This window comes from Convolutriloba macropyga, chromosome 6, assembly GCF_964194025.1.
Source record: "Convolutriloba macropyga chromosome 6, txConMacr16.3, whole genome shotgun sequence".
NCBI lineage: Eukaryota > Metazoa > Xenacoelomorpha > Acoela > Convolutidae > Convolutriloba > Convolutriloba macropyga.
This window is the reverse complement of record NC_134473.1, coordinates 43,010,895-43,026,781: the sequence shown is the minus strand read 5'-3', so window position 1 is coordinate 43,026,781 and position 15,887 is coordinate 43,010,895. Positions and strand designations below refer to the sequence as shown.

Below are 15,887 nucleotides of genomic sequence, written 5' to 3'. Positions count from 1 at the left end.
AAAAACTTGAAAAAACGTTTTGAAATCATAAAGTGGTCTGAAACGGAATTCAAAAAGTTCAACCTTAATTTTGTAAGATCTACGCCAAAACTCTACGCAAAAATATGTAAGATTGGCGTTGAATGCGTTGAATTTATGTAAAATTTACGCTAAATTCAACGCTAAATATGTAAGATCTACGCTAAAATTCAACCCAAAATATGTAAGATTTGCGTTGAATGCGTTGAAATTATGTAAGACCTACGCTAATTTCAACGCTAAATATGTAAGATCTACGCTAAAATTCAACGCTAAATATGTAAGATCTACGCCAAATTTCAACGCAATATTATGTAAGATTGGCGTTGAATGCGTTGAATTTATGTAAGATCTACGCTAAATTCAACGCTAAATATGTAAGATCTACGCTAAAATTCAACGCTACATATGTAAGATCTACGCCAACTTTCAACGCAAAATATATAAGATTGGCGTGGAATGCGTTGAATTTATGTGAGATGTACGCTGAATTCAACGCTAAATATGTAAAAGCTACGCTAAATTCAACGCTAAATATGTAAGATCTACGCTAAAATTCAACGCTAAATATGTAAGATCTACGCCAAAACTCAACGCAAAATTATGTAAGATCTACGCTAAAATTCAACGCTAAATATGTAAGATCTACGCTAAAATTCAACGTTAAATATGTAAGATCTACATCAAAATTCAACGCAAAAATATGTAAGATTGGCGTTGAATGCGTTGAATTTATGTAAGATCTACGCTAAATTCAACGCTAAATATGTATTATCTACGCTAAAAATCAACGCTAAATATGTATTATCTACGCTAAAAATCAACGCTAAATATGTAAGATCTACGCAAAATATGTAAGATTGGCGTTGAATGCGTTGAATTTATGTAAGATCTACGCCAAATTCAACGCTAAATATGTAAGATCTAGGCTAAAATTCAACGCTAAATATGTAAGATCTACGCCAAAATTCAACGCAAAATTATGTAAGATTAGCGTTGAATGCGTTGAATATATGTAAGATCTACGCTAAATTCAACGCTAAATATGTAAGATCTCCGCCAAAATTCAACGCAAAAATTATGTAAGATTAGCGTTGAATGCGTTGAATTTATGTAAGATCTACGCTAAATTCAACGCTAAAATATGTAAGATCTACGCTAAAATTCAACGCTAAATATGTAAGATCTACGCCAAAATTCAACGCAAAATTATGTAAGATTAGCGTTGCATGCGTTGAATATATGTAAGATCTACGCTAAATTCAACGCTAAATATGTAAGATCTCCGCCAAATTCAACGCAAAATTATGTAAGAATAGCGTTGATTGCGTTGAATTTATGTAAGATCTACGCTAAATTCAACGCTAAATATGTAAGATCTACGCTAAAATTCAACGCTAAATATGTAAGATCTACGCTAAAATTCAACGCTAAATATGTATTATCTACGCTAAAAATCAACGCTAAATATGTAAGATCTACGCAAAATATGTAAGATTGGCGTTGAATGCGTTGAATTTATGTAAGATCTACGCCAAATTCAACGCTAAATATGTAAGATCTAGGCCAAAATTCAACACTAAATATGTGTAAGACCTACGCCAAAATTCAACGCAAAATTATGTAAGATTAGCGTTGAATGCGTTGAATATATGTAAGATCTACGCTAAATTCAACGCTAAATATGTAAGATCTCCGCCAAAATTCAACGCAAAATTATGTAAGATTAGCGTTGAATGCGTTGAATTTATGTAAGATCTACGCTAAATTCAACGCTAAATATGTAAGATCTACGCTAAAATTCAACGCTAAATATGCAAGATCTACGCCAAAATTCAACGCAAAATTATGTAAGATTAGCGTTGAATGCGTTGAATTTTTGTAAGATCTACGCTAAAATTCAACGCTAAATATGTAAGATCTACGCCAAAATTCAACGCAAAATTATGTAAGATTAGCGTTGAATGCGTTGATATATGTAAGATCTACGCTAAATTCAACGCTAAATATGTAAGATCTACGCTAAAATTCAACGCTAAATATGTAAGATCTACGCCAAAATTCAACGCAAAATTATGTAAGATTGGCGTTGAATGCGTTGAATTTATGTAAGATCTACGCTAAATTCAACGCTAAATATGTAAAGATTTACGCTAAAATTCAACGCTAAATATGTAAGATCTACGCCAAAATTCAACGCAAAATTATGTAAGATTAGCGTTGAATGCGTTGAATTTATGTAAGCTCTACGCTAAAATTCAACGCTAAATATGTAAGATCTACGTCAAAATTCAACGCAAAAATATGTAAGATTAGCGTTGAATGCGTTGAATTTATGTAAGATCTACGCTAAATTCAACGCTAAATATGTAAGATCTACGCTAAATTCAACGCTAAATATGTAAGATCTCCGCCAAAATTCAACGCAAAATTATGTAAGATTAGCGTTGAATGCGTTGAATTTATGTAAGATCTACGCTAAATTCAACGCTAAATATGTAAGATCTACGCTAAAATTCAACGCTAAATATGTAAGATCTACGCCAAAATTCAACGCAAAATTATGTAAGATTAGCGTTGAATGGGTTGAATTTGTGTAAGATCTACGCTAAAATTCAACGCTAAATATGTAAGATCTACGCCAAAATTCAACGCAAAATTATGTAAGATTAGCGTCGAATGCGTTGAATATATGTAAGATCTACGCTAAATTCAACGCTAAATATGTAAGATCTACGCTAAAATTCAACGCTAACTATGTAGGATCTACGCCAAAATTCAACGCAAAATTATGTAAGATTGGCGTTGAATGCGTTGAATTTATGTAAGATCTACGCTAAATTCAACGCTAAATATGTAAGATCTACGCTAAAATTCAACGCTAAATATGTAAGATCTACGCCAAAATTCAACGCAAAATTATGTAAGATTGGCGTTGAATGCGTTGAATTTATGTAAGATCTACGCTAAAATTCAACGCTAAATATGTAAGATCTACGTCAAAATTCAACGCAAAAATATGTAAGATTAGCGTTGAATGCGTTGAATTTATGTAAGATCTACGCTAAATTCAACGCTAAATATGTAAGATCTACGCTAAAATTCAACGCTAAATATGTAGGATCTACGCCAAAATTCAACGCAAAATTATGTAAGATTAGCGTTGAATGCGTTGAATTTATGTAAGATCTACGCTAAATTCAACGCTAAATATGTAAGATCTACGCTAAAATTCAACGCTAAATATGTAAGATCTACGCCAAAATTCAACGCAAAATTATGTAAGATTAGCGTTGAATGCGTTGAATTTGTGTAAGATCTACGCTAAAATTCAACGCTAAATATGTAAGATCTACGCCAAAATTCAACGCAAAATTATGTAAGATTAGCGTTGAATGCGTTGAATATATGTAAGATCTACGCTAAATTCAACGCTAAATATGTAAGATCTACGCTAAAATTCAACGCTAAATATGTAGGATCTACGCCAAAATTCAACGCAAAATTATGTAAGATTGGCGTTGAATGCGTTGAATTTATGTAAGATCTACGCTAAATTCAACGCTAAATATGTAAGATTTACGCTAAAATTCAACGCTAAATATGTAAGATCTACGCCAAAATTCAACGCAAAATTATGTAAGATTAGCGTTGAATGCGTTGAATTTATGTAAGATCTACGCTAAAATTCAACGCTAAATATGTAAGATCTACGTCAAAATTCAACGCAAAAATATGTAAGATTAGCGTTGAATGCGTTGAATTTATGTAAGATCTACGCTAAATTCAACGCTAAATATGTAAGATCTACGCTAAAATTCAACGCTAAATATGTAAGATCTACGCCAAAATTCAACGCAAAATTATGTAAGATTAGCGTTGAATGCGTTGAATTTATGTAAGATCTACGCTTAAGCGTAGATCTTACATAAATTCTACGCATTCAACGCCAATCTTACATAATTTTGCGTTTTTTAACGTTGACACCTCGACCCGGGTAATGGATGATATCCGTGTGTTATATTGTAGATACTTGTCAATGGCCAACAAAGGTGAGAAAGACACAAACAGTTCACAGTTCTTCATCATTTTGCAGAGAGCTAGATGGTTGGATGAGAAACATATCGTGTTTGGAAAGGTTGTCGAAGGCATGGTAAGTTTACTCAATTAACCAATTTCATCAATTAAACTAATAACATTGTTTCTTATCTCATCTAGATTGCATTGGGTCACACCTAAGTTTTTACTTCGAATGAGATGATTTTGGAAATTCAAACTAATGGATGCTTGGGCGGGAAATAGCGAAAACTCAGGAAAAGTTGGGGGACTTTCATAGTTGTTATTTAGTTCCTTATTATTACCCTACAACTTTATCAAGAAAATGTTCCCAGCTTCAGAAATAAACAAAATCATAAAAAAATTACAGTGGCAATAAAGTCTCAATTTTTGTTCCGTTGCACTTCCCTTGTTGAAATTTTAACCAAAAAACATAAGAAATGATAGTTTTTGATCGGTTTTTTAGGGAAAAACGGCCAAATCCCTTATGTTTTTTTTCTTCGTCTTGAACGGTTTTGATAGTTTTTTCGACATAGGAAGTGATCGTTTTTAAGCGGTATATTAAGGAGAGGACCGTTTTTGATCGATTTTAAATAGTAGGAAATCACCGTTTCTGACTGTTGTTTTTAGGACAAGACAGTTTTCGACCGTTGTTTAGTTACGAAATGACTGTTTTTTGATCGTTTCTTAAAAACGTGAGCTCATAATATTACAATGCTGCTAATCAGATTGGTTCTTTTAAAAATAAACAAGGACTACCTAGACAGCTCATAGAATTCTTTTGAACAAAAATCCTATCTTACTCTTGTAACAATCAAGTATTGAATACATTAAAAATAAGTATTACCAAGTATTATATGAATTAATTTTAAAACACTCACGTGCACATTTCAAAATGTCGAAAGTCTACAGTGCCAGAAGCCAAAATGCCAGAAGATGCTACTGAGCCAGAAGTTGAATTTTGTTGACTTTCGTCATTTTAAAATGTGCGCGTTTCGTGTTTTAAGCATGGTTAAGTGACTCTGCAGAAGTCACTTCGAAATTCTGACTTAATATCTCGAACCGTTTTGCGGTTCTCGATAAACGCCAGAAATTCTCATAGTGACTTTAAGCAGAGTCACTTAACCATTACGTATTACAAAGAAGTAGTGAATACATTAATTTGTGTTGCAGGATCTAATCAGGAAGATCAACAACATGGAGTCCAATGATAAACACAGTCCCAAGAAGCTCATCATCATCGAAGACTGTGGACTCATCAAACACGACCCATACGTCCTCCCTGAGGACCAGCGATACGTTTAAACATCATTCAACAAAAACACAGGCAGTTGACGAAATAGTCAATCAACATTTTTTAAGATGATAATGTTTATAAGACGAGTTGTTCGCATAATTGTACCGCAGAGAACTCCATCTTTTCCTCCATAATTTATTATTCCTGCCAATAAGGTGATTCAGCCATATATTATACATAACTATCTGTTTTTTCATCCTTGCCAATTGTATTTGAAGTTAAAATTCGTTCCTTGTTTTGATTGAAAGGTCTGACAAAAATGCGTTGAATATGAGATTATTTGTGTTCCATCAGCAATGATCCTATTAAGTTGACGTATGTTATTAATCCTTCCCTAATGTCATCACAAACAACCTGGGAATAGCAAAATGAAACAAAGAGACTATGTAATATGCCTTTGCTCCCAACTATGAGCCGCAAATACTGTCGGTATATTTGGTAGAGGTCCTTTGTTCTAAAGTGGAGGTCCTCGTTCAGAATAACTAAGAATGAACCGGGGGATGATGGGGGTGAGAAGAGATCAATACTACGTGGTCATTGATAGACTATGAGAACAAGGAAATGCAGCGGGACGAAGTCTGATCATAAGTAAAAAATGAAAGATTTTTCGAAAGAGAAATTGTGGTATTTTGTGGTTAATTGTGAGTATCGCTGCGATTGCAACAAATCACGGGCTTCGATTTCTCTGAAAACGATTGCCAAGCATGCAAACAAATATCCATTTGTTTTGTCGATCTCGAGTAGGAGCAAAAACAATCTCTCGAGTAGGTGAAACAAACTCTTGTTCTGTTGCCCAAAATGAGGTCAGCGAATTGGAAAAAAATATGCAAATAAACCGGAATAAGTATGAGACCGGAAAAAGTAAACCAAAAATGAACAATATAAGGTCTGTGCATAGATAAATTTGAAGAATCAAGCTCATCAAGAAGAATTCTCAAGAAGAGCTCATCACAAAGAATTCACCATTTGAACGAGCCAACGTCTGATGAGAGGTTTTTACGTTGTGTATTGGACAGATCATGGGACATTGCCCCACGGAAGGGGTCTGATTATGAGCAAATTTGAGACACAGAACCTCAAATTTGGATTTTCTACGAGCAATTGAAACAGGTCAACAAGCAGAATGCCGTCTGTTCAAGACCTCCAATATATAAAGCCAATTGGACCCGTCAATAGTGAGCCTTGATGTGAAATGGTCTGATCTGAAACGAACATAAAAAAGCAATAATTTTTTATGAAAAAAAGACAGCCACTTATTACAATACGGATTATTTTCAAATTTTAGAATTCAATGATTAGACCGAAACTAGCCCGGCTATTACTGTTAGTTCATTAAGGTGGATGCAATGGTTCCCTGTGAAATGGGTATAAATAATTTGACAAAAGAGTTCAATTATCAGAGAAAAATGATGCTGTTTGTATAATTATCCAGTTATATTAGCTAAAAACCGGCAATTTTTCAAACCCAGAAACCTTTCAAAGAAAGCAGAGAAGTAAATTAGCCCTCTCTTGGGGAGAAGCATTTTTGAGCAATTTTTAGGTGTTCACTTACGGCAAATTTAAGCAAAGTTGACTAAAGAAGCTTTTTTCTAAAAATGCTGATTTTTTGAAACATGTAGCAAACATTTGAGCCTAAAAATTGGATTTTATCAACACTCTTCCATGTTTAGAAAACAAAACAACAACCCTTTTTAAAACAATTTCAACATAATTTTTTAGCAAAACGAAAAACTATAGGCAAAATTTAGGAAAATGAGAATGAAAACAACGGAAATCCGTCGAATATTCACAAAACTTTGAAACTCGTTAACTCACTGAAAAAACAGCAGATGAAAGAATCTATTTAATTCCATATTCTACGTAGGACGGGCTTTTAATTTTAATGATACCGCTCACAGCTCTCTACGATGAATATATCGATCGGTCAAAATTGACTGAACAAAAAAACTTATTTGAGTATATAGTCCCTCCCCCGCTAAAGTGGGTTGCAACAAAAACTCTACTTTTTGTCGTATGTACGTAGTAAGTACACGCACTGTCAATTACTTGTCTTAGCGATGGTTCAAACGTTTTAGTTCAATAGCTAGGGATAGAACAAAATTGATAAAAAACTGAAACGTTGAAAAATGGTTTAGAACTTTTGATAATTTCAATTTTGAATGCCGGTCACTGCGCCAGCTAGTTCAAACGACAGAAATACAATCCAAAACAGCTCTTTTTAAATCGGCTGCTTATTAAGATTCTCTCCAGCTACCTAACTTATTTGTGCTAAAAAACTCAAGATTAACAAAAAGTTCAATTAGAACACCAGTTTATAAAATGTACGTGCCAATCTTTCTATTAAACACGGTTTGATGTACGCAAACAACATTACGCGTATTGTCCAAACTTTAATTTATTTAAAAACTTCTGCTGTAACCGTAGTATGATAAAACTGAAGTTGCGATTAGTTTTAAACATTGTTTGATTAGCAAAATACCTTTTTGAGAAGCCACTGCTAAGATATAGTTAAATTTACGTGGCTTTTAAATGCGTCACTCTTATTCTCAACTCATTAGTTTTCATCTGCTTCTGAAAACGAATCTTACAAATCTTTATGTCCGAAACCAGTTTTAGTGCTCACTATTTGAACCCAGATTAAAATTGAGATATTAAATTTTCGTAGAATTTGAACTATTTAAGCAATCTGCTGAAATATATTTCACTCTTCAAAAACTTTTAGAGTGAAGGGTTGCCTTGAAATGCCTAAAAACTATTAACTGAATTATTTTTGATTCATGAACGTCTTTTTGTGTTACTAATTTCCTTAAGAACCGAATTTCTGTGGAGCAGAAAATATCTTGTAACTGTTCTTGTAAATTCTTAAAATTCTTGTAAATATCAGGCATAATGAAATAAAACTTCAAAACATAAAGCTGATCTTTTTAGTTTCACTTAATGTTTTTCTCTTTGATAGTTCTGTTGATCATATTATCTGTTTTCTTCATCGAAACTTTCTCCTGCAAATCGTTAAATCGTTACAATAACATCTGGTTTTCCACTGTTTCCCAACGCCTAACTCAACTATCAAAGCTATCATTTGTTAAAATAGTTATCTAGTTTCAGTAATGAACAGAAACAGTATCGTTCCAACGTCGCGAATCGCACAGAATACCGCAGCAGTGTCCATGTTGTTCGCCAACGACAAAAGTAAGTTTGAAGAAAATCCTTGCGACTCTCTTTTTTTTCTATGGTGTATATTTCAAAGTAAAAGAGAGTGCTCAAAAAATTGTCTGGGTTGTCTGGTCACAAGTCGCGACATCGGCCCGGGTCGTTTTTAACCAAGATTATTCAAATGTAAGAGTGGGGCTGCCAAGGGGGGTAAAACGATGCAAGAGTGGGGGGTGGGGGTAAAACAAGGCAAGATTGTGGATGTAATGGACTCATTAACCCCTACTCTAGCATCGTTATGCCCCCCATTACCCAACTACTCTTGCGTTGTTGTACCCCATTACCCCCTACTCTTGCGTCGTTTTACCCCCCATTACACCCTACTCTTGCATCGATTTACCCCCCCCTCCCCCCACCCCCTACTTTTGCATCAATTTACCCCCCCCCCCCCCAAAAAAAAATTACCCTTTACCCCTACAGCATTCTAACGCCCCCTCTGAAAAGAGTTTCGACGCGAATTAGCGAAATATTCCCCCAATTATGACCATAATCTTACTTTTTTGGGGTGAAAACTCGACACATTCTTAATCAGTACTGATTCAGACATGGGACGTTTTAAATCGAGTCATAAATCTTGCCAAGTAGTCAATCTCGATCAAGACTTGACAAGTTTTTGCCAGGAATTGACAAGTCTTGTGCAAAAGTATTGGCCAAGAATTGAAAAACCTTGTGCTAGTCTTGACCAGGACTCGACAAGTCTTTCTGTAAGTCTCTGAACAAGACTTCACAAGTATTGGGTCAAGCATTGAGCAATTTTTATTGTTGGTTTGCTTTCATTCGGTAACAAAAAAGTCACCACTAACAGTAGCCTGTCTAAAAATCTCTCCAAAGTGAAAAAATATGATATCACCCGAAGATACCAATCACGGCCAATTTTTCTGCCCCTTGAAAAAAATTTCGTTTCTGGGTAAACGCATGGGGCATTTAAAGCTGGCATATGCTCAATTCAGAAATAGCTTTGTCAGGAAAGCAGATTTATCGTTAAAAATGTTTACCAATTTTTGCAAATTTTGAAATGCAATAATTATAAACAATTTTTTCCTAAAACAGAGCAATAATCAAGACTTACCAAGTCTTGGTCAAGATTGACTCAAAATTTGTCAAGTCTTGGTCAAGACTTGACTCAAGACTTATCAAGTCTTGGTCAAGATTGACTCAAAATTTGTCAAGTCTTGGTCAAGACTTGACTCAAGACTTATCAAGTCTTGGCCAAGGCTTGACTCGTGACTTGCCAAGTCTTTGCCAAGACTTGACTTAGACTTGACAAGTCTTGAGTAAGTCTTCAAATGTCTTCACAAGTCTTGAGATTTAAGATAAGACGTGATGAGTCCTGGTTTGTCAATTCAAGACGTGTATTTCACTGGAGAAGTACTGATGAAGACTTGAAATTAGTTGGGATCAGATGGTCATTTTCAATTAATTTAGAAAAGTTTGAGCACGGAATTCAAACTATATTTAAATATTCTTGCGAGATCTTACAGAAAATTTTGCAAAACATACAGCCGCACCCCATCTTGTATAAGATTTGATAGAGGCATCACCACTAACATTGTAAAATTCATACAATACAGATCATTGCTGGCCATCCCACTTTCGCAAGAATCTTGTAAGATGCAGTCGAATAACCGGGTAGTTGATTGCAGTAGTTTTTCCGTGGATTCTCACGCAACTAAAAAAGCGTTTCACCTTGATTTACAGAAAATTTAAATTTTCGTAGAATCTAATGACATGGTTATAAGGTTATTTTATGAATTTTAGAAGTTGTTCGAAATAGTTCAAGTCCTATATATTTTTTGATCATTACGACAAGCAATTGTTTGGGAAATTTTCTGAAAAATCCATATGATTCCACTGCATGAGAAATTAGGTTCCAATATATGAAAAAAATTTCGTTGATAAATGTAACCCGCTTCTCTTAGAAATTAAAAGACATATAGGGAACTATGCTGTTCAGCATTGTAAAATAAGTTCAAAAATCTCAGAACACCATGATGCGTCTCTAACTAAAACTGGATCCTCGTCTCGTATATAAAAACTGCGGTGCGGTGCCCCTCCGATTTTGCAGTTTTCACTGATCGTAATTCAGTATTCTATAAATACTGTCAGTATTCAATATATGGATCAGGTCAATGTCACTCACCTTAAATTCAATCAGAATAAAGCTTCTGATTTCTTTGTTTTCACGTTATTGAGATAATTTCAGTTCTTCCTCAAAGACAGTTGGTCTGAACTCAAAAATCAAATACTGACCAACAACGGGAACTTAACAAGACGCACTCATGCGTGGCACAGAAGGCTCCAACTTACTCTTCTCACCTCAACTCAACATTCTAACATCATCTATACAATTTTCACTTAAGTGGCTACTAAATGAGGAAGAGATTTAAAAAATTAACATATCAACATGTCGTTCAAGAAACTACTATATGAAAAAAAACGTTAGAGGGCCTGTGAGACCTGTGACAACCATAAAATGACTACCAGGAAGGACGCCGAAAAAAACCATTAATAAACAAAACAAAATGGCATCAGATAAAACTTATATTAAGAAGGTTAACCTGTACTTTATTAGACCAAAATATGGGACTTTTCATCAATGCGACTTTCTTACAAGTCCACAAGAAATGAGCAAAAGGGGCAAAGTTTGATAAAACATTGCTTCTTTGAATAGAATTGTTTTCGAAATGATTAGAAACATTATGCATCAAATGAAATCACTGAGAAATTTTTTCATACATCCATAGAGGGCGATTGAGACCTTTCATTATCCAGTAAATGTCATACGACTACAACAAGAACGCCAAAAACAGGCAAAAAGTAGAATATCGCACGAAAAAGTTCGCACGAAAGAATTTGCACGAATACGATGTCCCAACCACTCAAACCTTAAGCTGTTCGCTAAAAACAATAAAAATCTTTGATTGCATTTTATCAGTAACAACATTTGTGAATCAAATGATGCCCATTATTGTGATACTGTGAAGAGATAACAAAAACCTACAAAGACGGGCAAAAATCAAAACTCACGAATATTTTACGAAAACTGGTTGTACCAAGAACCAAGATCAATTGAGGAAAAGAGAACCGTTATGACGAGCAAAATGTACTTCAATAGATATATGATGTCGCTGGTCTGTAGAGATGCTATGCTACAAGATAACAGAAATAAGATTAGCAAATCTCAAAAATCTATTGTCCTTTTATAAAAAATATTTTATTAAAAATCATGGTCAACGAAAGTTTTCAATTAAAGGAGTAGACAGTTTATCTTGCAATTAACAGGAAAACTATTTGCGGCTGCTTTAAGTGCGACTAAATCACAACATGCCAAAATAACCTTAAACACAAGCTTCACAAAATTCTTCTGAAACAAATTGTCTAAGACCTGAAGATATCAGTCAAAACGCTTAAACAACAAAAAAATTATTGTTTAATTCAACAGAGCATTAAAAGGCGCTCTAAAAATGAGGCTAAGTTACGACAATGATACAACATGTTAAAATACGATAAAAACGCAAACCAAAACAAAAAGGGATGAGTTGAAGATTACTATTCATGCAATAATCAAGACTTGCCAATTCTTGGTCAACATTGACTCAAAATTTGTCACGTCTTGGTCAAGACTTGACTCAAGACTCATCAAGTCTTGGCCAGGACTTGACTCGTGATTTGCCAAGTCTTTGCCAAGACTTGACTTAGACTTGACAAGTCTTGAGTAAGTCTTCAAATGTCTTCACAAGTCTTAAGATTTAAGATAAGACGTGATGAGTCCTGATTTGCCAATCCAAGACGTGTATTTCACTGGAGAAGTACTGATGAAGACTTGAAATGGTCATTTCAGATGGTCATTTTCAATTAATTTAGAAAAGTTTGAGCATAGAGTTCAAAAATTCTTGCGAGATCTTACAGAAAATTTTGCAAAACATACAGCCGCACCCCATCTTGTATAAGATTTGATAGAGGCACTACCACTAACACTGTAAAATTCATACAATACAGATCATTGCTGGCCATCCCACTTTCGCAAGAATCTTGTAAGATGCAGTCGAATAACCGGGTAGTTGATTGCAGTAGTTTTTCCGTGGATTCTCACGCAACTAAAAAAGCGTTTCACATTGATTTACAGAAAATTTAAATTTTCGTAGAATCTAATGACATGGTTATAAGGTTATTTTATGAATTTTAGAAGTTGTTCGAAATAGTTCAAGTCCTATATATTTTTTGATCACTACGACAAGCAATTGTTTGGGAAATTTTCTGAAAAATCCATATGATTCCACTGCATGAGAAATTAGGTTCCAATATATGAAAAAAATTTCGTTGATAATTGTAACCCGCTTCTCTTAGAAATTAAAAGACATATAGGGAACTATGCTGTTCAGCATTGTAAAATAAGTTCAAAAATCTCAGAACACCATGATGCGTCTCTAACTAAAACTGGATCCTCGTCTCGTATATAAAAACTGCGGTGCGGTGCCCCTCCGATTTTGCAGTTTTCACTGATCGTAATTCAGTATTCTATAAATACTGTCAGTATCCAATAAATAGAGCACGTCAATCTCACTGACCTTAAATTGAATAAAAATAAAGCTTCCGATTTCTTTGTTTTCAAATTACTGAGACAATTTCAGCTCATCCTCAAAGGCAGTTGGTCTGAAATCAAAAACCAAATACCGACCAGCAACAAGAACTAATTATGACGCACTCATGCGTGGCACAGAAGGCTCCAACTTACTCTTCTCACCTCAACTCAACATTCTAACCTCATCTATAAAATTTTCACTTAAGTGGCTACTAAATGAGGAAGAGATTTAAAAAATTAACATATCAACATGTCGTTCAAGAAACTACTAAATGAAAAAAAAACGTTAGAGGGCCTATGAGACCTGTGACAACCATAAAATGACTACCAGGAAAGACGGCGATAGAAACCATTAATAAACAATTCAAAATGGCATCAGATAAAACTTATATTAAGAAGGTTAACCTGTACTTTATTAGACCAAAATATGGGACTTTTCATCAATGCGACTTTTTTACAAGTCCACAAGAAATGAGCAAAAGGGGCAAAGTTTAATAAAACATTGCTTCTTTGAATAGAATTGTTTTCGAAATGATTAGAAACATTATGCATCAAATGAAATCACTGAGAAATTTTTTCAAACATCCATTGAGGGCGATTGAGACCTTTCATTATCCAGTAAATGTCATACGACTACAACAAGAACGCCAAATACAGGCAAAAAGTAGAATATCGAATGAAAAAATTCGCACGAAAGAATTTGCACGAATACGATGTCCCAACCAGTCAAACATTAAGCTGTTCGCTAAAAACAATAAAAATTTTTGATTGCATTTTTTCAGTAACAACATTTTTGAATCAAATGATGCCCATTATTGTGATACTGTGAAGAGATAACAAAAGCCTACAAAGACGGGCAAAAATCAAAACTCACAAATATTTTACGAAAACTGGTTGTACCAAGAACCAAGATCAATTGAGGAAAAGAGAACCGTTATGACGAGCAAAATGTACTTCAATAGATAAATGATGTGGCTGGTCTGTAGCGATGCTATGCTACAAGATAACAGAAATAAGATTAGCAAATCTCAAAAATCTATTGTCCTTTTATAAAAAATATTTTTATTAAAAATCATGGTCAACAAAAGTTGTCAATTAAAGGAGTAGACAGTTTATCTTGCAATTAACAGGAAAACTTTTTGCGGCTGCTTTAAGTGCGACTAAATCACAAAATGCCGAAATAACCTTAAACACAAGCTGAATTAAAAATTTTACAAACAACTTTACGAAACCATTGTCGAAGCCATTAAAAATAAAAAATTTTATTTGCAAGATTATAAAATTTTCTTTTGCGTCTCCTTTGATCATCATATTTTTTTGTAAAACGAATATCACAAAATGACAGCAATAAGAACCACAAAAATTGAAAAGTATCTAAGTTTCACTAAATTCTTCTGAAACAAATTGTCTAAGACCTGAAGATATCAGTCAAAACGCTTAAACAACAAAAAATTTATTGTTTAATTCAACAGAGCATTAAAAGGCGCTCTAAAAATGAGGCTAAGTTACGACAATGATACAACATGTTAAAATACGATAAAAACGCAAACCAAAACAAAAAGGGATGAGTTGAAGAATACTATTCTTGCAATAATCAAGACTTGCCAATTCTTGGTCAACATTGACTCAAAATTTGTCACGTCTTGGTCAAGACTTGACTCAAGACTCATCAAGTCTTGGCCAGGACTTGACTCGTGACTTGCCAAGTCTTTGCCAAGACTTGACTTAGACTTGACAAGTCTTGAGTAAGTCTTCAAATGTCTTCACAAGACTTAAGTTTTAAGATAAGACGTGATGAGTCCTGATTTGCCAATCCAAGACGTGTATTTCACTGGAGAAGTACTGATGAAGACTTGAAATTAGTTGGGATCAGATGGTCATTTTCAATTAATTTAGAAAAGTTTGAGCATAGAGTTCAAATATTCTTGCAAGATCTTACAGAAAATTTTGCAAAACATACAGCCGCACCCCATCTTGTATAAGAATTGATTGAGGCACCATCACTAACACTGTAAAATTCATACAAAACAGATCATTGCTGGCCATCCCACTTTCGCAAGAATCTTATAAGATGCAGTCGAATAACCGGGTAGTTGATTGCAGTAGTTTTTCCGTGGATTCTCACGCAACTAAAAAAGCGTTTCACATTGATTTACAGAAAATTTAAATTTTCGTAGAATCTAATGACATGGTTATAAGGTTATTTTATGAATTTTAGAAGTTGTTCGAAATAGTTCAAGTCCTATATATTTTTTGATCACTACGACAAGCAATTGTTTGGGAAATTTTCTGAAAAATCCATATAATTCCACTGCATGAGAAATTGGGTTCCAATATATGAAAAACAACTTCGTTGACAAATGTAACCCGCTTCTCTTAGAAATTAAAAGACATATAGGGAACTATGCTGTTCAGCATTGTAAAAAAAGTTCACAAATCTCAGAACACCATGCGTCTCTAACAAAAACTGGATCCTCGTCTCGTATTTAAAAACTTCGGTGCGGAGCCCATCCAATTTTGCAGTTTTCACTGATCGTAATTCAGTATTCTATAAATACTGTCAGTATCCAATAAATAGAGCACGTCAATCTCACTGACCTTAAATTGAATAAAAATAAAGCTTCCGATTTCTTTGTTTTCAATTTACTGAGACAATTTCAGTTCATCCTCAAAGGCAGTTGGTCTGAAATCAAAAACCAAATACCGACCAGCAACAAGAACTAA

The 15,887-nt window shown here is 34.2% G+C and overlaps 2 protein-coding genes across 3 annotated transcripts in view; both read left to right on the top strand.

Annotated features, from left to right (window-relative positions):
* LOC142341695 (peptidyl-prolyl cis-trans isomerase A-like) overlaps positions 1-5,606 on the top strand; it is a 107,020-nt gene extending 101,414 nt beyond the window's left edge. For both annotated transcript variants that reach the window (XM_075392849.1, XM_075392850.1), the window contains 2 exons: positions 4,048-4,171; positions 5,248-5,606. In XM_075392849.1, the coding sequence (XP_075248964.1) occupies positions 4,048-4,171; positions 5,248-5,379 (256 nt within the window). In that variant the 3' untranslated portion in view covers positions 5,380-5,606. The remainder of the gene's footprint in view (positions 1-4,047; positions 4,172-5,247) is intronic.
* A 2,220-nt stretch (positions 5,607-7,826) lies between these two features.
* Positions 7,827-15,887, top strand: part of LOC142341326 (uncharacterized) — a 179,199-nt gene continuing 171,138 nt past the window's right edge. The window contains exon 1 of the mRNA XM_075392250.1: positions 7,827-8,560. Coding sequence (XP_075248365.1) covers positions 8,479-8,560 — 82 coding nt within the window. The 5' untranslated portion in view covers positions 7,827-8,478. The remainder of the gene's footprint in view (positions 8,561-15,887) is intronic.